Source organism: Punica granatum, chromosome 7 (genome assembly GCF_007655135.1).
Source record: "Punica granatum isolate Tunisia-2019 chromosome 7, ASM765513v2, whole genome shotgun sequence".
In the NCBI taxonomy this organism is placed as follows: Eukaryota; Viridiplantae; Streptophyta; class Magnoliopsida; order Myrtales; family Lythraceae; genus Punica; species Punica granatum.
The window spans coordinates 25,288,480-25,311,430 of NC_045133.1; the positions used below are offsets into that span (position 1 = coordinate 25,288,480).

The 22,951-nt window shown below is 37.2% G+C and overlaps 3 protein-coding genes across 5 annotated transcripts; all 3 read right to left on the reverse strand.

The window, feature by feature from the left end:
* Positions 1-1,855: 1,855 nt before the first annotated feature.
* LOC116214913 (cinnamoyl-CoA reductase 2-like) lies at positions 1,856-5,760 on the reverse strand. Of its 2 annotated transcripts, none has more exons than XM_031550413.1 (7): positions 5,433-5,760; positions 4,781-5,182; positions 4,478-4,647; positions 3,851-4,036; positions 3,100-3,262; positions 2,310-2,499; positions 1,856-2,146 (listed from the first exon to the last, which is right to left on the reverse strand). In XM_031550413.1, exons 2-7 carry the CDS (start codon positions 4,926-4,928, stop codon positions 2,014-2,016), a joined length of 990 nt encoding a protein of 329 aa, XP_031406273.1. In that variant the 5' UTR covers positions 4,929-5,182; positions 5,433-5,760; the 3' UTR covers positions 1,856-2,013. The 2 variants fall into 2 exon arrangements, with proteins under 2 accessions (XP_031406273.1, XP_031406271.1); XM_031550411.1 differs by having other exon boundaries at positions 3,076-3,262; positions 5,433-5,759.
* A 3,840-nt stretch (positions 5,761-9,600) lies between these two features.
* Positions 9,601-11,821, reverse strand: LOC116214170 (cinnamoyl-CoA reductase 1-like). Of its 2 annotated transcripts, XM_031549499.1 has the most exons (6): positions 11,511-11,709; positions 11,149-11,278; positions 10,801-10,983; positions 10,509-10,695; positions 10,163-10,352; positions 9,601-10,063 (listed from the first exon to the last, which is right to left on the reverse strand). In XM_031549499.1, the coding sequence occupies exons 1-6, from the start codon at positions 11,582-11,584 to the stop codon at positions 9,931-9,933; spliced, it is 897 nt and encodes a 298-aa protein (XP_031405359.1). In that variant the 5' UTR covers positions 11,585-11,709; the 3' UTR covers positions 9,601-9,930. The 2 variants fall into 2 exon arrangements, with proteins under 2 accessions (XP_031405359.1, XP_031405358.1); XM_031549498.1 differs by lacking the exon at positions 11,149-11,278 and having other exon boundaries at positions 11,511-11,821.
* Positions 11,822-16,397: 4,576 nt separating this feature from the next.
* Positions 16,398-18,285, reverse strand: LOC116214169 (cinnamoyl-CoA reductase 2-like). Its single transcript, XM_031549497.1, has 6 exons — positions 18,118-18,285; positions 17,840-18,009; positions 17,458-17,643; positions 17,177-17,363; positions 16,872-17,061; positions 16,398-16,753 (listed from the first exon to the last, which is right to left on the reverse strand). The coding sequence occupies exons 1-6, from the start codon at positions 18,239-18,241 to the stop codon at positions 16,621-16,623; spliced, it is 990 nt and encodes a 329-aa protein (XP_031405357.1). The 5' UTR covers positions 18,242-18,285; the 3' UTR covers positions 16,398-16,620.
* Positions 18,286-22,951: the final 4,666 nt, after the last annotated feature.

The window sequence follows — 22,951 nt, forward strand, 5'->3', positions numbered from 1 at the left end:
TCTGAAATTTCAAAAGGTTTCTAATTTAGTCCCTCCTTTGGACAGTCCGCCAAGTACAAAGCACATGTTAGACCTCGGTACATCATTAGTAACCCATCTAGCCTTGCAGGAAATGCCCATGATCACACAGGTTCACAACCGCGTAAGACCTGTTCAGACTTTGGTTGTGGATATGTCAGCATCGATTTAACGAAGACACCCTCATCCTATGATACAAAGGATACTCCCAGTGATTGAGTCTCATTACTATGGATTGTACGTCGTTGATAGGTATCGACCGTTTAAAAAGTATTTATCGTAAAGCAACAAGGACAGTATCTTCAGTGGCGTTGATTGTTAATGGATCAATAGCTCTCGATGGAGTCTATGAGCGATTCCTTGAGCGGCCGGTAAGTCCACCATAGCTTCTGCGGCCACTCCGGGCACAGCTTTGTTGTCGTGTTCAAGTGAGATTACTTCTGGTTGTCTGTTCGCACCATTCATATATCTCAAAGAATCAATTTGCAAACTATATGTTCATATGTTCGATCAATCGAATACTGGCAAGAAATGGTTCATCAGCTCAGAGAACAGAGCTCAGCCGCAGCATGAAAGTTTTGAAAGAAACAGAGGAGGAAGGAGAAGGAGAAGGAGAAGGAGAAGGAGGAGGAGGAGGAGAAGAAGGAGAAGGAGAAGAAGAAGAAGGTCACCGTAACTCACTCGGGACTCAAACAGTTCCATGGATGACGTAGCCATTAGAGAGAAGAAGCCTGACAAACCCGTCACAGACACTCTCTTCTTCTCTATCTCCATGGCCAGCTGTGTGTCTCTCTCTGGTTCTTTGCATGTTTCCCCGCACATCAACTATCATAGAAAATTTAAGGAGATCAGAATGAAAATCACAAACCGTGATGCGATAGTTATTAGTTCTCCCGCCCGAAGCGGTCTAATACCAAACCATGGTCATTTCAGCATACCTGAAAGTTTCCGGCTTGAATTAAATCCTTCTATCTCGAACCATAGGTGACAAAGCTGCTACGTTTATTTACAACAACATAATTATTACTTTTTTTATGTTTGTTTACAACATAAAACTTAACCGAACTTAAATTAATTTAACTTTACTTTTCCAGTTAATTCAATAACATAATTATTACTTTTCTATCTTTTTCTTCAGATTCTCTCTCATATTCTCTCTTATTTATTATTACAATAAATTTTTTAATATTAAATTCTCTTAACTATTCAACATTTTCCCTCAATTTAACAACACAATCATTACTTTTTTTCCAATTACTTTTGTATTTTATCTCCTCAAATCAAACTTAACTTCTTAACTTAATTTTACCTTACTTTTTCCTCAATTCAATAACAAAATCGTCACTTTTTTTTGTATCTTTTTCTTTAAATTCTTTCTCATATTTTATCTTATCTATTATGACAATAAATTTTTTAATACTAAATTCTCTCAATTATTCAATATTTTTTTCTCAATTTTAATAACACAATCATTACTTTTTTTTTCTTCTTCAAATTCTCTCACATATTTTTCCTAACTACTTTTGTCTTCATGTCCTCAAATCAACACTAAATCAAATTAAATCCAACTTAATTTCGTTACCAAACACAATGATCTTTATGATTATTCATCTAGGCTGTTTAACGTCCAGCTCTTGAAACATAGGTTACGAAGAACCATGAATAGAAAAGAGGAATCGAACTTCCGCAAGCACTGGATTTGCCTATAGCTCGTTCAGAAGGTAGTTGGGCATGCTGAATAAACAAATATCCTAATTTTGCTCGGGATGTTCTCATTTGTTCTGGAGCCTAATCGATTCGCCCCGACTATTCTTCAATTCACTTCTGGAAACACAAATGACAAAGAAACAGAAATTGTAGTCAAATTGGCAAATATAAGTACATCTGGGAACAATTTCATTATCAATAGAAATGAAGGACAACAGCTTTCCTGTACAGTCCAAAGTATCAACAATAACAGCAAACGAATTTTCCGAGTTTCATCACAAGCCATAACTACTTAAGCAGCCCAGCCTCTCGGTAGCTTTCGATGGAGTCTATGAGAGTTTCTTCCAGTGGCCGATAAGTCCATCCCAGCTTCTGCAGCTTCTCGGAGTTCAGCTTGTTGTCATGTTGAGTCTCACTGTAACTGTGGAAAGACCAAAAACCAGGCTCTCAGAACACAGAATTCTTAGCCAAAAAATTGCGAATTCACTACCAAGGACATCAACATAGAACACCTGTAGGCTAGATAAATTAGTTTGTATTATCAAGCAAAGGAAAAAAATAAACAAATAGATGAAAGAGCTTACTTCTTTGGGTAAGTGAAGTCAGGATATAGTCTACGAAGCTTTTCCGCCAAATCTCGGGTCTTGATAGCATGCGCTACACATATGTATCTACCTTCAGCCTCGGGTTTTTCATACGCCATTATTACAGCCTCAGCAACATCTCGCACGTCAACTAGAGGACGGAGCCTGTTCGGAACAGAATCCTCACCACCTATGTCAGATCAAAATTTACCAGTCAACAATGGAGCCAAACCATAAACCTCCCTTGCCAAATGTTTATCTTTACAAGGAAAAAAGGACTTGCATCAGTATCTGTATATCCGTTTCAATCCAAACCTGGGATTGACTCGCACTGATGTCCAAAGACAAGATTACCATGGAAAAGGAGGAAAAATGTGGAGCATCTATGATATAATATAAATATATGCTTCATATGGAGACCGATTAGGTCTTTATAGCTTTCGAATCTGCATTTCTATTGCCTTGAAGAACCAAGGAAATTCAGGGAAAGAAATGACAGATTGCATCCCTTAATTATGACCCAACAGTTCTTCCAGAGTGCAATTCAACATACTTTATTTTCATTTTCTTCAATTTTTATAATATGAAAACAAAAAGAATTAGCTTTCACTTCATATTGTCCGACCATAAGGAATTACTTGCAACTGGAAATTTCTTTCCAAAACACATGCCTTGACAATGCTGTAAAGGTTTTATAAGCATATTGGCATATGGTGTAATATACGTAGATCAATACGTGCAATGTGAGTGGCTCATGCATAGTTACCTTGCACTAGCTGCATATATGTACCTTGCACGAGCTTTACGAGGACCAAGGTGCTCGAGTTCAATGTGAGCTGCAGAACAGGCCCAAATATAAGGCCAGGGCAAACTGCTACAACATCAAGCCCGTTCTGTTTGGCATACTCGAAAGCAGCACTTTCTGCTTCAGTCTTTGAAAGGCAATACCAGTTCTATTGGTGATGGAAAGTAGAAGAAAAAAGAAGCAAGTTACCACAGTTAGAGAAGCAATAAAGAATACTTGGGAGTTAAATTTATAATCAAAACTTGCATATTTTTATTTATTTATTTATTTACTTTTCAGAAGCAATAGTATTCTAATAAGATCGCTCAGTTATTGCAAGTCAAACGGGTACCAGAGTTTTAATCTGGTGAGATGAAAAGGTCCCGAGTATTTCCTTTCGGTGGAAAAAAGGTTCAAGTTCTATTGGGAACTTCTACTGGACTTCCAAAATAAGTAAAATTTTGGCATAGTTGCATCTCTTACATGAATATCGACTGAGTTCTCAGAATCAGCTTTATCACAGTGAAAAACTGGTAGCCTAGCCATTGCTAAGGTCTGAGGTGTAGAGGCAAAATAAATCAAATTATAAAATTATGAACCTCAACTAAATACTCACCATTTTTTCAGCAGGAAAGAGAGAAAGCAGTGATTAATGGCAAAGGAAAGAGCTACCAACAGCATATTCCTCTGAATGAAAGTTTAGGAAGCACATCCTTTCATTCAATTATGGAAATTTAATTCTCTAGTTGAGGTTTACCTCAGTAGCTTTGCAGTATTCCTTGCTTGACCAGCAACTTTCGTCCATAACTTGGTCCTTCGGCCAGTTTGGGTTCATCACCACAGCCGCGGTAGATGAGACGTAGACGACCCGTCTAATTTTTACTTCTTTGCATGCCTTAAGAACATTAAGCGTGCCTTTTACAGCTGGTTCAAGCACTTCTACCTGTGATAAGTACCTGGTGTCAAAGATCTCCATATTCACCAAATTAAGCACAGCCCAATTGAATAAGCATCACAGGCACAGCTACCTGCTAGTCCACCTCAAAACCCGAGCTAACAAATAGAGGAGGTGTGATCATAAAAGCAGGCGTACTTATTCAAGTTTCTCTACCTGCAGCTCCTTTCATTCACAATCAGGCTAGTAATACAAAGTCGGCCTTCGTCTATGAATTGACTATTTAGCTCAAATGATAACGACCCGCTGAGCAAGTTCAGATTTTCAATCATCGTACCTACCCTCCTCCGAATTATTCACTATATGAAAGTGCAAATCCTTAGCTTCAAATCAGTATCCGGACTTTACATGCAAACGCGTGGTTTCAAATCAATAATCAACCAGACTGGAAAGCACCGCTAAAACAAGAAAGGGTGGAACTTTTCTTGCCTCAGGATTGGGAACAGAGGAGGATGGTACTGGGGAGGCGACATGAAGGACTCCCGCGCACCCCGCGATGGCAGTCCGGAGAGAATCGTAGTCCAACAAATCGGCCTTGAATATTTTAAGGTTGTCGGAAGCCCTGTCGAGCTTGCTCAAGTGGGCGTACTTCTCGTCCTCTGTCCTCACAACAAATCAAATGTTCCAAAGAATCAATTTCCCATCAACTCAGTAAAGCAGAGCACAGCCGAAGCATGAAAGCTAAGGAAACAGAGGAAGAAGGAGGAGGGGGTGGAGGATAGTGTTACTCACTGGGGTCTCGCACGGTTCCATGGACGACGTAGCCCTTAGAGAGGAGAAGCTTGACGACCCACGACGCCACAAAGCCTCCCGCCCCCGTCACGCACACTCTCTTCCTCTCCACCTCCATCGCCATCGCCATCGCCATCGCCATCGCCATCAACGGGTAGAGTAGAAACTTCTTCTTCCCCCTCAGGCGCCGGAGAAGTAGAGAAGGGCTTCTACTAGCCACAAGCTGAAGTCCAACCGCCACGTGGCATAGTCTTGCTCTGCCAACGTGTCAAATGGCACGGATGAATGGTCATCGTCCAACCTTCGCAATGAAGGCCTTCATATTTCCATTTTGGCAAATCCAGTCTCTCAACTTTAAAGGGATGTCCAATTTAGTCCTCCAGAGAAAAATTCCGCCAAACACTAGCATAGATAGCACAGTGGTGTCATATTGTTGTGTTAAGGGTCGTGTCTAAATGAGTCTAACTCCAACATGAAACGTTCATTAAACGAGTCAAAATATGACTCTTAACACAACAATATATGAAGGCACTAAACATGTTCGATCTCAATTGAGTCCCTGCAAGAGTCGTCCATCAGCTTAGATACTCATAGCTCAGCCGCAGCACAAAAGACGAAGAAGCATAGAAGGAAGAGGGTTATTGTCACTCACTCAGATCCCGAACTGTTCCATGGACGACGTGGCCGTTAGAGAGAAGAAGCTTGATGATCCCAGAAAGCCTTCTCTTGTTCTCCATCTCCATCTACATGGGCACCTCTCTCTGTGGTTCTTTGTAAGTTCCTCGTACGTCAACTGTTGTAGAAAATGTAAGGAGATGCAAATGAAAATCAGAGTCGAGGTTATCAGTTTTGAAGGCTGGATCTATTACGCAACTTTCTAGATTGGTTATATAAGTCGGGAAGACAAAACATGATGCGATATCTTTCCTGCCCGAAGCGGTCCATACCAAACCATGATCATTTCAGCATGTAAAGTCTAATGCTCCTGCAAGAGATCTAATATAGAAAGTGTAAGGAGATCCAACATGAAAATCACAGTCGATCAGTTTTCCGTTCTCTTCCCCTAACCTGAGTATGATAGCAACTGAAGCAGTTTGGAGGAACCAGATCTATTACGCAACTTTCTCGACTGGGTATATAAATCGGGAAGGCAAATCATGATGCGATAGTTCTACCGCCCGAGCGGTCCATACCAAACAATGATCAAATCAGCACACTTGTATGTGAAGGCTAACGTTCCTGCAAGAGATCTATCCGCCCCTCACCGGGCCTCATTGATTTGCAGCAGGCCAAAGAAGTTCATGATTAATCCAGTAATCTAGAAACGCGTAGCACAGATTGCAGAGCAGTGAAAGTTTCCGGCTTGAATTAAATCCTACTGCCGAAGCATAGGTGACGAAGCTAACGATCTTTATGATCATTCACCTAAACTGTTTACCGTCAAGCTCTTGAAACAGAGGTGACAAAGAACCATATATAGAAACTGGACTCGAACTTCCGCAGATAGTGGATTTGCACCAAATTTATTGTCATTGTTATATCCTCGGATAAAGATTTGGACAGCTGAAGGACATGAAGCCTATACTCTTAGTGGCTCTGCAGTATTCCTTGTCGGACCAGCAAGTCTCGTCCTTCACCCGGAACTTGGGCCAGTTGGGGTTCAGCATCACAACAGCAATAGAAGAGATGTAGACAACCCGCTTAACTTTCTCTTCGGTGCATGCCTTGAGTACATTGTGCATCCCCTTTTCAACTGGTTCAAGCACGTCCACCAGTGACAAGTTGCTCGTGTTAGAAAAACGGACAAAAACCCTTTTTCTAATAAATCAAAGGATGGCTCATTGTGTAAGTAAATTATTGGTTGGTTGTGCGAGCTAGAACACGTATCACTCATAATCAATCAAAGGATGATTTATTATCACAGTGGAGCTCACGATACCCCATGACTTGACAATTAATGCAGCAACTGTTGCTAGCAGTCACTCGGTTGACAACCAAGTAATAATTTCTCCAAATCATTCTTGGGAGGTTGTGCTATTTTTCCATAAAAGTGCTAGACCCGCCGTGAATCGATAGTCTGCTTAACTAACCCGAAGAGATTAAGCTGGATGTTAAATCATCAACCTGCACCGATATATGAACAGAAAAAGTAGTCAATTCATTCATATATATGATAAATGATACTAGAACAATCACGTCGCAGGTTGATTTCTGCAACCTCATGTTTCACCAAGAGGAGAGTCATTCTATTGGTGCCTTTGCCGCTTTATTACGTGGAAACAGTCGTCTATGGCAATATATGGAAATGGACATTATCAGGACACGTTGATGTGACTTTTACGGGCAAACGACGTAGCTATTGTTTGCTTTATCTTCAATCATAGACTTTTTGGCCCTCGCTTCTTTAATTCGGAATAACAGAAGCCACAAAAAGAAATTTTTTATTAATATTGATAGGCAAACTACAGGTCAGAAAAATTTGCTTGGATTGAGTTTGACTGCTTGGATTTGGGCAGGCGCTCAGCCTTCCTTGCTTGGTAGTTTGCACGTGAAAGGCTACCTCAACTGCCAATTTCTATTTATTATTAGGTACGTCCTTGCCTTCAACAAAATAGATAAATAAAATAAATAATTTTTATATGATGGAAAAACTTTATCTAGCTTCAGACCATACCAGAGAATCGGGAAAGTTGGATGAGAGGGAAAGTTTCTAGGCTAGAGGAGCTCCCCTCGTACGATTTTTCTTTTCTTTTCTCTCCATATGCTAAGAATAAGTAGAAAATCAGAAAAGGATGTAGTAGATTTGAAATTCGATATTTGGTGAGAAATTCAGTTTCCCTTAATTAGTAATCAGGAGTTTAATTCCATCGTACTAAATACGTAAGCCTCTCTTTGTAGAAATAATAATAATAAAAATAGTAAGTAAAAAGTGATTTAATTTCGAATCTTTTGATTATCAAGCATTAAGTACACGGTCGATTGAGTAGCTATAAATATATCAATCTGAAATAATTTACCGAATGCAATTGGATCAAGTGCAACTAATTGCTCCATGTCTAATCCGAGTAAGAGCTATAGTAAATTAACGATTCCCTGGTCACGAGGATAATCGCTTTAAAGCTAGCTTGTAACTAACAAAGTATTGGTTGAGTGGTAAACAACTTTTTATCCGTAAGGAAGAGAATACAAGTTCAAGTCCTGAAAAACACACTTATTAGAAAGGAGAATAACCTTTAATACTCGATCTTTCGGAATTGCGAGGGTAATGTCTCCTATAATTTTTATTCCACTGAAAAAAAAAAAGCTAGCTTGTACCCTCAGAATTTTCGTATCATGCTGTTTTTGAGTTTTCTAGCCACTGCTCTGCAAATTATTACGTTGTAGTTCTATCTCCATGCCCATTGCTGCCTTTTCTTGATTAGATATATAGATCATACACGGGAACAATAACATTATAGTTGCAGCTCCCGAAAGTGTCCGACAAACAATGATTATTCAGTTTACTTGTTCATATAGGCTAATTTCACTGCAAGAGATCTATTCGGCTTTTATGGCGGCCTTCTTTGACGGACTCGTCAATTTTACCTGATTCATTTTCACATATCAGACAACTCCAGGGACTGCTATAATTAGTCGGAGTTTGGTTGATTTCTCGATCAATCATTGGTGATGAAGAATCACCTGAAGAGACTATCATCAGACATAAGAACAACGGAACTGTCTCACTTATTGGTGCAACACGTAGGATAAGAACAGCGAAAGAAATTCCGGAACTTCAAAGCAGACTTAAGAAGTTCCGCGACTAATCGAGTCCGATCGAGTAGCGCCCTGGCCTCTCAGTAGCTTTTTCAGTAGAATCCATGAGAGATTCATCGAGCGGCCCATCTGCCCAGCTTCTGCATCTTCTTGGACTATCCCAAAACGGAATATTGGAACATGTTCCGATAATCGTGTTAGTTGATATTTCATACAAGTACGATGTATGGCGACTATTAAATGAGAAATTACAAATACTTAATATATATCAAAAAAACCAATCAAAATAGGGGTAGCGTAGTGGCATACGTCCTCATCTGAGATCGTAAGTTCATTTTTAACATCCCAATTTTAATTAAATAAGAGAGAACTATTGCTTATTTCTAATACATGAGTTTGTCAACTGTTGTATATACAAAATCCTTTCCTAAAGAAAGAATGTGTAACACAGTGACACCTATCGTATTGTAGAACTATGTGTACCCCTTTATTAGATATTAATTTTTTTTTCATTGTACTAGGCCTATGAACTTCCATTTTGACCGGGAAAAAAAATATATCCTTTCCCTACTACTTATAAGAATCTTTTTTTTTTTTATGTGAACTATGGTATTCGAAAGTCTAATAGACCCCGACTAATCCGGTCGAGCTGAGTCGTCTCACTAAGGGGTAAAACTCTCACAACAGGAAAACCTTCCTTTTAAGAATATATATTCTATCCTACGGAAAAAAAGAATATATATTCTGTCACTTTATATTTATTTATACATATTACTATTTTGATATATAATTCATTGTTAATCTTAAGTTTTAAATTGGATATAAAAACTAATATATGGAATACTTTCAAATAAAAGAAATAAAGTATTTAAAAAATAAAATAATATATGATATTTTTATTTATGTAATAACGTAAATAAAAAGAGCCACATGCTTGGGGATCGGCTCTGTCGAATTGTAAAAATTGAAAAACATCCATTATCATATCAATTTAAATATAAAATGAACATTCATTTTTAGAATTTTTAAAATAAAATATTTGTCAAATATAAGGTTGGAATACGTTAGACATCCAATATTACACTTATGTTTTATTATTAATGCACATATCAAAAGGAAGGTTCAGTCACATATTACAACATAAATAATTCAATGTTCACGTAAAGAACAATGCAACATAATGCATTTATTCTTCAAAACATTCATGTCACTAAATATAATTATATATTAAATTGACAGGAGCGCCTGCGAAACGCTCTGGAACTCACTTAGTTTTTATTGGAAATTATTTTCACTCTTCGGTGTTATTTATCGGCACTATAATATATATGTAGCTAGGACAGAATAGTGAACGAAGTTCCGGAACTTCACGGCGGACCAGAGAAGTTCCATCACTAATCGAGTAGCCCCCTCTGTCGGTAGTTCTCGATAGAGTCCACAAGAGTTTCCTCAAGCGGCCTGTAAGTCCAACCCAGCTTCTGCAGCTTCTCGGAGCTCAGCTGGTGGGGGTATTCACACTCAGCAAAGCTGCCAAAAAACGAGAATTAAGAGTTAATACGGGACGAAATCTTTAGCAATCATCTGCAGAAAGTTTATGACCGAGGCTCTTCGAGTAGAGAAACTTACTTCTCCAAGTACGTCAGGTCAGGATACAAACTCTTCAGTTTTTCTACCAAATCTATGCCCTTGATGTTCTCTGCCATGCAAATGTATCGGCCTTCTGCCTCATGTTTCTCGTATACCAATAATATAGCATTTGCAATATCTCGTGCATCCACTATATTCCAGTACTTGTTGGGAACAGTATCCCCATCACCTATGTCACACCTCAGACCGAGATTTACTGGTTAAGTCCCAAAGCAAACTATATAGCTTCCCTCGTAAATTCTGAATACATAAAAGTGGAACTTTCCCTGAATGGTTCATGAAAATAGATCAATGCTCAGCATAAGCTTGGTTCTTGCGGAACTACCTTGCTCGACCTTAATATATATGCCCTTCACAAAGTTTGCGAGCAGTAAGCTGCTGAGGTTAATTGTAGGCTGCAGAACTGGCCCAAATACATAGCCGGGTAGAACTGCAACAACATCCAGCTCGTTTTGTTTCCCGTATTCGAAAGCAACCCGTTCTGCTTCAGTTTTAGAAAGGAAATACCAGTCCTATAGAAAAGCCGAAGAAATGACAATTACTGAAATTCAGAAGCAAAGGAATCACAAGTCGGCAACTAAACAAAGAAATCTGACTTTCTAGTCGAGAGCATATACCCCAGTGGCCCTGCAGTATTCTGGGTCGGACCAGCAAGTCTCGTCCTTCACCCGGTCCTTGGGCCAGTTGGGGTTCAGCATCACAGCACCAATATCTGAGATGTAGACAACCCGCTTAACTTTCTCTACGGTGCATGCCCTGAGTACATTGAGCGTCCCCTTTACAACTGGTTCAAGATCCACCTGTGAAAAGTTACGTTGCTCGTGTTAGAAAAATGGACAGAAACCCTGTTTCTAAAATCCATCATACCGACAGAGCATATTGCTTCTTTTCTATTTGAACGAATTATAAAATAATTTCTCATCCCTTTACGAGTTAACATGCTGGACGATTTAGTGTACTCTTGCCTCTGGATTGGCAGGGTTCAAAGTGGTGGCCGGGCAGGCGACGTGGATGACTCCAACGCCAACTTTCCGTCCAAAATTGACGGAATTGCACACGTAGCACGTTAATTTTGTACGGAAAGTTGGCGTCGGGCTAGATGTGAAATCAACAACGTTAGATATCTCACGTAAAAAATCAAGTTTGAGCTAAAACTAAAAATTCTTTCAAACGTTAGGTTACATGGCATAATTATCCAAAAAAAAAATCACATTTACACATACTACTGCGGACAAAGGCATGTCTTCGGGGACCACCTTCAACAAACACAAAGCCTCATTCACTTTCCTCCAGACAGTAGTTGGGAAAGTTAAAACATAGTTCAGACCTGGTCTTGGACCCCATATGCCACGCAAAGCTGAAAGCTTTCCTCGACCCGGATGCTCCCACAGAGAGAATCATCACTGTAGCTACTCAGATGAAACGAGCCACAACAACCGATGCAACTTCTCAGAATCACATCGACGACAACCAAAGAAGCATATTCGAGTGCAGATTCGAGTCGGACGAATCTGATGGTGGAATTAGGGCTTGGAAACAAGGGGCTAGGGATTCGTTCTGGGGAGTCAATTTCTCTTCTCTTCGCGCGTTTGGCCGCGCAAGTCATTTATTAGGGATTTCGGGAGTTTTTGATTTTTTTTTTTTAATTAGGTCTTGAATGACCAGCGTGTCATTTAACGACCCAACTCAGCCAAAAAAAAAAAAGAAAAAAGGAACCATGTCATCACTTAACGCGAGGGACTTGTTAAAAACATGAACGGAAGAACCAAATTGTACAAACGTTTCAAACAGTGGGACTAAATTGTAGAGGAAATGTCTTTCAGTGACCAATTGATATCGAGTTGTATCTTTTAGGGACCAAATTGTCAATTTTGTGGTTATTGGTTGGTTGCCATAATCAATGAAAGTAAATTATCGATTGGTTGCCTGGACCACTGGCAATCAATGAAAGTAGGTTATTGGTTGGTTGCTCGTACCACTCATAATCAATGAAAGTAAGTTATTGGTTGGTTGCCCATATCGCTCATAACTAATATGTCCGAGTGTAGCTAAAAGTGTGTCTCGTGTAAGTCTCCCATCGCTCGAGTACAAAAGATGAACCCGGCTCAAGATCAGTACGTATAGGTAGAAATAAACTACTCATTCTACCACAGTTGTTTGCGAAAAACAACCACCACCGTGGTTGTTTTATTTTCAACCGTTGGATCGGATTTTGCGAGATCCAAACTGTACACGTGTCTCGATTTTTTAAGATAAAAAGATTCACCCCTCTATCTTTGAGTCCTGATTCCTTTGACCACGCAACTACTCGATGATTCTCGGTCGCGCCCGTGAACAAGTCGAAATCGGTTGATACTAAACCGAACCAAAATCTACCGGTTCACTTAAATAAATAACAACTTATTCATCAATTTTTTATTAAAAAAAGGGAAAAATTAAATAAAAAAACAAGTCAATCGACACGCGCATCTTACTGCCCCACCTGCATCAAGAACAAAGGGTCAAGAACAACATAGCAGATAAAAATCAAAATCAAAAATCCAAAGTTTCATAAAACGCGTCTGCCTTCGGTCCCCTCCCTCCGATCACTGCACGTTCCTGGCCGAGTCCTTTCCCTCCGAAATTTGACTAAATTTGATCGATGAGATCTCTGTCTCTTATTCAATTGCTATGTGTCTTGAAGCAAGGCTTTGACAAACAATGAACATAACAAGGACTCAACTGACCTTTGGAAGAAAAACAAGCCCTCTTGATTGTGCTTAAATTGCTTTAACTCACATCAATACCAATTTGTAATTCAGACACGCAACAAGAAATTTGCATAAACAATTCTCGATTCGAACCTGTTCGTCGGCTACAGGGGTAGGCTCGGGGCTGGAGGGCTCGAGCATATCAGGTGAGGCCATGGACGGGGATGGCAGAAGCGATTTGCAGCCGGAGAAGAATGCCTCGGAGGAGGTGGCATCGGTGATTGAACGGGCCTCTACTCCGGTGGAAGAGCCGGCCAGGTAAAGGGAAGGAAAGGGGCTGCTGTGGCTGCTGACATTCCGTGAGTTGCGAGCGCTCGGGAGGGAAGTGGCCGTGAGGTCGGAAGCTCGGAGGGGAGGGGGATAAGTCGGCGTCGGAGGGGGAGGACCTCGGCCGGGAACGTGCGGTGATTGGAGGGGAAGGGATCGAAGGTAGACGTTTTTGATGAAACTTTAGGGATTTTACTTGATGTAATTGTTTATTTTTTTAAAAAAATTTCTTTTCTCTTTTTAATAAATGATGATGAAGAAGTTGTTATTTATTTAAATGAATGGGTAGATTTTAGTTCGGTTTAGTATCGAACCGACTTCGATTTGTTCACGGACGCGACCGGGGATCGTTGAGTAGCTGCGTGGTCGAAGATATCAGGACTCAAAGATAGAGGGGTGAATCTTTTATTTTAAAAAATTAAGATACGTGTATGGCCTGAATCTCATGCAATCCAATCCAACAGTCAAAAAATCCAACGGCCGAAAATAAAACAACCACGATGGTTTTTTTCCGCAAACAGCCGTGGTAGCATTACCCGTATGAAAATTGGGTAAATTAGGTTGAATATATTCATGATAAACCGTGTATGGTTATATAAATAGTTAAAGTATATACTTTCTGGTAATTGAAAAATAAATTTAATCAATACATAATTTGAAATATGTTATCACTTGAGATTGTTTTGTCTATATTTGAATTGATCTCTTGGCTTTGTCAAACTCGAATTTTCATTAAAATTCATTCAAAAAATCAAAGTTCAATCAAGAAAAAGAAAAAATTGGAGAAGATTATTAAAATAATCAAAATATTGAAGCAATTAGTTTGAAATTTGTATAAAAAAAATTCATTCTACGAATCAAAACTCAACCAAAGAATAAAAATAAATAAATAGAGCTACTAAATTCAAAGTTCATGGACAATTCTTTTCGGTGAACTCTTAAATATGACAATTAAATGGCATAATACTTCCAATAAATTATATAAATATTAGTAGACACACGAAAGCGAAAAGCCAGATTTTCCAATTTTTGAGTTCAAATTAAAGCACATATTGGACAACCATTGCTGTAATTGAAATAATCAAATGAGGCATCCATCTGTTGAAGTATATACTGGTAACTGGAAATTTGGATGGAGTGTAAAGTTATTGAATATGCTTCGAATCTATGAAAGTTGAAGGAATACAAAAGAGTTTGTTAACGGAGTAATTGCTTACGGCTTTTTGCTATCTCCAAGCAAGGTTAATGGGAAGAAAAGATCATTTCTGCTCACGTTGCACTTCAGATTATTTTTCTCCTCTAAAAATTGACACACTATACATTAGATTACTTACCCATGCCATTCGTGCTATATATCTATACACACACGTTGAATTATCACACGCACTATTATTGGGGATGTATTAATTATTATTAAATATGGAAAAGGTCTATATGCATTCATTGATATATGAGTTTATGTAACATATTTTATATTTAACTTAATTAAGTTGTAAATAATCTATCTATTGCACATTGTATATATAATGCATATAGTCTACTGTATGTTTTGTTTCCTTCTATATATTATGTTGGGTTATATGCATGTAATCTATATATTATACTGCATAATTAGTGATAAAAGAATATAAAAGATTTCCTTTATATATAAGTATTGACGTGTCAAAACGAGAGAACTTTGTTTCTTATTTTTGATGATATGGTGGCGTAATAATTCGGTTCGTGCTTTGTTTTCATATATCCAAGCTGTGAAGCACGTGCGTTGCACGGGATAGTTCCACCAATTTGAAAACAAATTATAATTAAAAATTAAAAAGAAAAATTGCTTGGAGAATCAAAAGTGAAAAAAATAATAGAATAAACAAACAACCTTCGAGTTTAGTGGTAGAAAAACAATCGACGATTCCTTAATAAAGACACCCAAAAGAAAAGTTACTGTTTAATAAAATTGCAAGGTTAATTACCTGAAGAAAAAGGTTAGAAATATTTCAGGAGCCCTTGATTGAAGTGCATATATTGCGCAAGCCATGGTTATAGCCTACTTCAGTGAGCTCACGATACTAATTTTAATGTGTCCTTAAAACTTATGATAATTATAAAAGGGTTAAATGCACTTTGTCTTTTGACTTATGAGGTGAAATTAGATTTTCCCCTCGACCTATGAAATTGGCAGAGTGCCCCCTCACCTAATCCAAAAATAAGCGATGTGACTCCCGGACTAAATTTCGGTCAAAATTCCGGCCAAAAGAAGTTTTCAGAAATTGATTATCATTAATCTGATCATCACTTGGTCTTCCTTTTTCTCTATGACTCCAAAAATTCACCTCTGCCCCTGAAAATCAATTATGAGATACACTCTGCAATATAGGATAATATATATATATATATATTTATCATGCAAGCATAAATTTGTTGATATGCTTATTTTCATTTGAATATGATTATCACATATTTTACATTTTAGAAATACATAGGACTTAGGAGTAAAGTGTTCAGCTAGATTTTAGACTAGATGAATAAACAATATTATATTAGATTGCCCGGGATTCACGGAGCCCCGATGGTTAATCGGGTGAAACTCGGACATCCGAGTCAGCAAAAAAGAAAAAAAAAGAAAAAAAGAAAAAATAAATAAATATATATATTATGTAGTGGATAAAGAAAATTAGTCATAATTACAGATTTATCAGTCAAAATTGATTTTTTTTCTGAGGAATCTAAAATTATGAATTATTTTATTCAGTAGCCGTTCCTCGTTTTCGTAATTAGGAGCTGAGATTTGTCGAAGCTACAACATTAATTGATTAAGGAAAACTTGTGTTGGCCGAAATTTGGTTTGGGAGTCACATCGCTTATTTTTGGATTAGGTGAGGGGCACTCTGCCAAATTTCATAGGTCGGGGGAAATCTAATTTCACCTCATAAGTCGGGAGGCAAAGTACATTTATGATTTAACCCATTGTAAAATTATCAACAAAATTATCAACCCTAAAACCCTAAAACCTAAGAAGACACGCGGTAGGTTTGGCTGACTTATCGTGCTCAGATCTTTTATCTATGGATCTCGGATTGCATTAATGGCCACTTCCATGATCATAAATTGAATAAGCAGACATCGGGAGAGCACAAATCTATGTAAAATCGATCTTGTCTCCTAAAAGTACTAACTACTGTTAACATGGATTCGGGAAGTAACTGTTTTGATGCTCAATAGTTTGCCTTTTGAAACTGAAACTTTATCGTCCTACTGTCTTCAATTGATTTTTTGAAACATAATTGATGAAGAATCACCAAAATCGACTGCAATCGGACAGTCTAACATAAGAACATTTGAACTGTCTTTATTGTCAGTGCAATGCAAATGACAGAACAGCAAAAGAAGTTGTGGAACTTCGCAGTGGACCAGAGAACTTCCATATACCTAATCGAGCAGTGCTGCTTCTTGGTAGTTCTCAATTGAGTCCACGAGCACTTCCTCGAGCGGCCTGTAAGTCCAGCCCAGCTTCTGCAGCTTCTCGGAGGTCATCAGGAAGTTGTGTCGACTCTCAACAAAACTACGAACAAAGAGACAGAATCAGTCAGGAGATGCAAAATCTTTAGCCAAGACCGGCAGAATTCTTGACAGTAGCTGGCAGTTAAAATAATTCATATTTGTTGATTAGAGGAGCTTACTTGTGCAAGTAACTGAAATCCGGATACAGGCTCTTTAGCTTTTTCACCAAATCTTCGGTAGTGATGTTGTCTGACACGCATATATATCGGCCTTTTGCCTCGGGTTTCTCGTATGCCAATAAGACAGCATCAGCAACATCTCGTACGTCCACTATATTCCAGATCTTGTTGGGAATAGAATCCCCTTCACCTGTAAGAGTATATAAGACCGAGAGTAACCAGTGAAGTGCTATACTGAATTATAGATTTCCCATCGTAAGATGTCCATTCTATGCGTGTGATATGTTTGGTACTTGCATAACTACCTTGTTCAATCGTGATATACGTGCCCTTCACAAACTGTAAGAGGAGCAAGCTGCTGAAGTTCAATGTAGGTTGCAGAACCGGCCCAAATACATACCCTGGATTAACTGCAACAATATCCAGTCCGTTTTCCTTCCCGAATTCGAAAGCAAGGCTTTCTGCTTCTGTCTTGGCGAGCATATACCAGTTCTGCAGAAAATTAAAACAAATGACAACTGAAACACAAGTCGGCAAGTAAACAAGGAAATTTAACTCTCTTGTCATCGACTTCTTAATTATGTACCCCAGCGGCCCTGCAGTATTCTTTGTCAGACCAGCAAGTCTCGTCCTTCACGCGATCCTTGGGCCACTTTGGGTTCAACATCACGGCAGCAATAGAAGAAATGTAGACAACCCGCTTAACTTTAGCTTCGGAGCACGCCCTGAGAACATTGAGCGTCCCCTTTATGGCTGGTTCAAGCATTTCTACCTGCGACATAAGTTACTCATGTTTTAAGACAGAGAGCAACATGTACCAAAGATTTTAAATCCACCATACTGAGCATACTGCTATCAATCGACAATTCTCATGACTGGCGGCAAGTCCATCCAAATAGGCCGAGCTAAAAGATTGAACCACGGAGAACAAAAGAAATACGTAGAAAGAGTTGACCGCATCAACTTGCCTCTGGATTGACGAGAGGTGAAGTAGGGACGGGGCAGGCGACGTGGATGACGCCAGGACATCCGGCTATGGCTGAACAGAGAGAGTCATAGTCCAACAAATCGGCCTTGAAGAGCTTAAGGTTGTCAGATGCTCTTTCGAGCTTGCTCAAGTGAGCATACTTCTTGTGCCCTGCACGCAGAACAGATTATACGTTTCAAAGAACATAGTTACCTGACACGACCACAGCATGGAAAGCAAAGAAATAGAGGGATGAAGGAGAATATTAATGTTACTCACCGGGTTCTCGAACAGTTCCGCGGACAATATAGCCCTTAGAGAGGAGAAGCTTGACTATCCACGACCCCAGGAAGACTCCGGCACCCGTCACGCATACTCTCTTCTCCTCCATCTCCATCTCCATTAATTGCCTCCTCTGTGTCTGTGTGTGCGTCACAGGCGCTATGTTATGTGTTTTTGGTGAATGGTGCTATACTGTATATATAGAATGGAAAGTGTCCTTTTTGCAGATTTTATGGTGCAAATCAATAAAAAGATTGCACGGTACTATCAAGTAAATTATTGACAATTTTAAGTAAAAATCAAGTATTTTACGTAAAAAAAATAATTAAATAAAACACTTTGAAATCTATGTCAGTTACTTTAAATCAATTAATATAATTTACTAAAAATCCAAATAACTTATTACAAATTATAATTTGGAGGCTCTCAAGTCTGTAGAGTCCAGAGGTTCACTCACTCTATGATTGTTTTTGCAGGAATTATGCCATCTCTATTGAACTTATCATTTTGTCTAGACGAGATCCATGAGCGTAGAAGTGAAAAATTGTAGGAGAAAATAAAAAAGTACAAGAAATGTTACTTATAAATATCGAATCAGGATGCAGAATGGGTCTTAATGTAGTAGTACAGGCGCGCTGACTCAGAACCAATAGGTTCTTGAGTTCAAAATCCTCACCAATAGAATATATATATATATATATATATATATATATATATATGTGCTTCTTTATTTTGTATCATTTCCGATTGTTGCATTAGAGCATAGGCAGTTATTATGATAAAAAAAAGGCTTTTTACCTCATATAACTCATGGTTTACCCGTTTTGTCAAATCTATCATGTGCTTTAAAAAATGTATAATATATGTCATGTTTTACATTTCTTTCCAAATCTATCCTGCCGTTATATCTCTGTCAACGTTTAACGGTCTTGCCACTGTAGCCTTTTTATCCTGGATAGATTTGAGAAAAAAATTAAAACAATGGGATAAATTTGAGAAAAAAATTAAAACCATATGATAGATTTGAGAAAAAATAAAAACCATAGGATAGATTTGGAGCCTACTGACGTTTCATTAACGGAACATATAATGCTGGGATAGATTTGGAGCAAAATGTAAACCGTGAGATATATTTGGCAATTTTAAAAGTATATGATATATTTGATAAAATGGGTAAACCATGGGTTATATGAGGTTAAAAGAAAAAAAATCGAAACAGGACCACTGCCCCAAAATCTCCTTACATTTGCAACTTGAAAAACATGCTTGGCCGTTTAATTAGAACTTATTGAGACTAGCTAGCTAGAAATTTTTATCAAATAAATGACATCGAGAGCACATAACAATCATAGCTGAGCCAAACAAGAATATTGGACAACCGGGCAAGCCTCTGCTTACTCCTCAACTAAACAAAAACATAAAACCAAAACAAAATATAAAAATATAAAATAAAGCTAGAAATTTTTATCAAATATTGCGGCGATATTTAAGGTTACAATCATTGTTATCAGAACCGGACCGGACCGGCCGGTTCGACCGGTCGGACCGGGAACCGGCACCAAGTCCGGTCCGGTTCGCCTAAAAACCGAAATGGCAGCTTTGAACCGCCGGACCCATTGAACCGGCCGGTTTTAAGCAAAATTTCATTAAACCGGCCGGTTCTATGGGTTTTTATGGGTTTCCTATTTAATGTAAAAAATGATTGGTTGTGTAAAGATTTGAACTGATGACCTCTTACTTTTCATATTAGCATACTACCAACCAAGCCACCACCACTTTTTTGTTCTTTTAACTCTACTTTTAAGTACTTATTAAAATAAAATATTTATTTTGAAGTAAGAAATATTAAATATAGATACTTTCTTATACTATTGTTATATTTCTTTAAAATCATCATACTTTTATCTTAATTATCATAATTTTTTTAATAATATGAATATTTATTTTATTTTAAATAAACGAGTGGTCCGACCCATCGAACCCCCGGTTGGACCCATAAACCCATGACCCCGTACCCCTTCCGGTTCATCATCCGGTCCGGTTCTGATAACACTGGTTACAATACCAAATTAATTTAATAATTACCCACTAATTTCTTCCCATCGCCCTATTTCTTCTCTCACTTCCAAACTTGAGAAAAAAGTCTTTAGTAATTCTATCTCGTTATAAGGTGTAAAAAAGCAACAGTAAAATTACATGAAATGAGAAAATGAGTATTAATCACTACACATCCAAATCTCAGTATGTCATTTTTTTTGGAAATCTATTTTAAATACAAATATATGAATATAAAAGATTACAATAATTATGTAACCGAAAAAAGATTACAATAATTATATCATACAATGATTATATAAAAACAAAAATTAGAACGAACGCTCTTACTGGGCTAAGCCGGCTTGACTGCATTAGTCGGACTCCATTTGACTTCTAGATAGTAGAGTTCATATCGAAAAAATATTAATGAAAAAAAATCACATTGTACAAAACACAAGAAGCACAAGTATTGAAATTTTACAAAAATTTTGCACATAAAGTGCAAAACTATCATATTCTATTGAACTCTTAGACACAAGAGTACGAAATACCGGGGGAACTCTTCGCTCGAGAAAAATAAATGCACTAAACAAATTTCAAAATTTTCTGAAAATTTTACTGTTATGGGAACAAACAGACCCTTTGTGCAATATCAATTTCACTTAGCACGAAATCCTCTAGAAACAGTGCTAAAAATATCAGCATATAATTCTTTCGTTTTAGTAATGTAGGGTCTCGTTCCAGTACAAAAATCCTAAAAATATTGCAAAAACTTTTGTACAGAAAGAACAAAATTTTCGGATTGTGCAGATTCCTCTTTTTATGAAATTCTTGAACTAAAATTGCAAAATTTGTCAAAAATTTTAGTATTATATGGGATGAAATGTAATGACCTCCCCTAAAAATTAGGCGAAATAACACTTAACTCATTTATTGAAAGAATACACATAAACTCCGCCTAACTTACTTTACCAAACCATTGTTTTCAGGGAAAATACAATTGGGGTCATAATTTTTTTTTCTCAGTAAAACTAATCATTTCTTAACTGAATATGACCATATTACATAAAATATTTGTATAAGACCTTTCTTATTTTAAAATTATGACCTTAAATTTCAAAAAAAAAAAAAGAAATTTGAAAGCTTCGAATAGAGAGAAAAGGACAGCTTGGCCCTCTAATTACCACCGGCGACCACTACCCCAAGCAATGTCAAGGAGGATGCAAGAGACCTCGTCCGGATGGTTGTGGCTAGAGGCGGACCATCAAGAATGGCAAGGGTACAATATAAAAACCAGATTCGCTGATAACCGCACAACTTTTTGAATAGCATAACCTCGTCAAATAGTTACATGGCAATGGTGGCTTGCCATCGGTGGTGACCTTCCTAAGCAACGTTGACGGAAAACTCACTCCTCTCTCTTTGAGCAGCTTTTTTTATAAAAAAAAATTTATTCTAAAATTAAAGAACATATTTTAAAAATAAGAAAGGACTATACAAATATTTTATGTAATGTCGTGTCTTTATTCAATAAAAAGTAAATGCATAGACTTAAGGATTAAAGAACCTAAAAGTTATCACTCGAATTGGTATTTTCAATAAAAATAACGGTTTGATCAAATAAGTTAAATGAGGCTAAGTGCATATTTTATAACAAACGCCTCAAATTTCAAGAGAGAGCATTGCGAGAAATGATATTAGTAATATTAAGAAGCATAAAATATTAACAAATGAATATCGCAAGACTTATTTTAAAATTTATATAACACATTAAATTCAAATTTGTCTTAGTTTGATAACCATATAGACGTGGAGGATAAAAATGAGAAAATTAATTAGATGATATGATAAGAAAAGTATAAAAAGGCAAAAGTTTAGTGAAATATTAAAGATAGTAATTAAATAACATCTACGTAGAAATTAGGATAGAATTATACATAATTTTATAAAAAATATAATATTAATTCATATATATTTATAATATGTATTATTATATAATTCTAGCTAATTACTCTTCATTAAATATCTCCTAATTTTTTTATATGTTACAATTATAGCTTGTCCTTACTTCAATATTTTTTTTTGGGTAGATGTCATATATTTCATTTGATCCCGATACTTTTTTGCCATATAATATCATACTGGGATGTACTCAAATATTATGAGGATTGTTTTATATAGTACAAAAAGAAAAAAAATATGGGATGCATTATACTATTTAAAAGATGCACCATATTATAATAATACAATAAATCTATAGATACAAAAGATCATAATTATTGTAATTTTTACTAAGTAGAAATTTAATTGAAAATTCCAATGTTAATTCTATCTCGAAAAGTATATGTGAATGCGAGAAAAAGATCAAAATCCATCTTAAGAGCATATAGAATGAATATAAAAAGGCACAAATGCAGAAATAAATAAAAATTTAGTTGGAAAAAATCCTTGTTTGAATCAGTTTAAAAATCATCATTGAGAATCCCGTTAATTGTAAGTGGTATTCCAAATTCATTTAAAGCATCTCACTATCATGACCAACTCAACCGATGATTGTCAATATGCTAGAGTAACCTTGTATTTAACCAAAAAAGAATTAGGATATTTCCAACATCACGTTTAAAAATTATCATCGAGAACCCCATTATTTGTACATGGTATTCAAAATTCATTTAAAGCAACGATCACGACCAACTCAAGCGAGAATTGTAGGCTGGAATAACCCTACATTTAACCGAAAAAATTAATTAGGATATTTTCAATATCATGATAAAAACTATTTAAATTGCGGTGG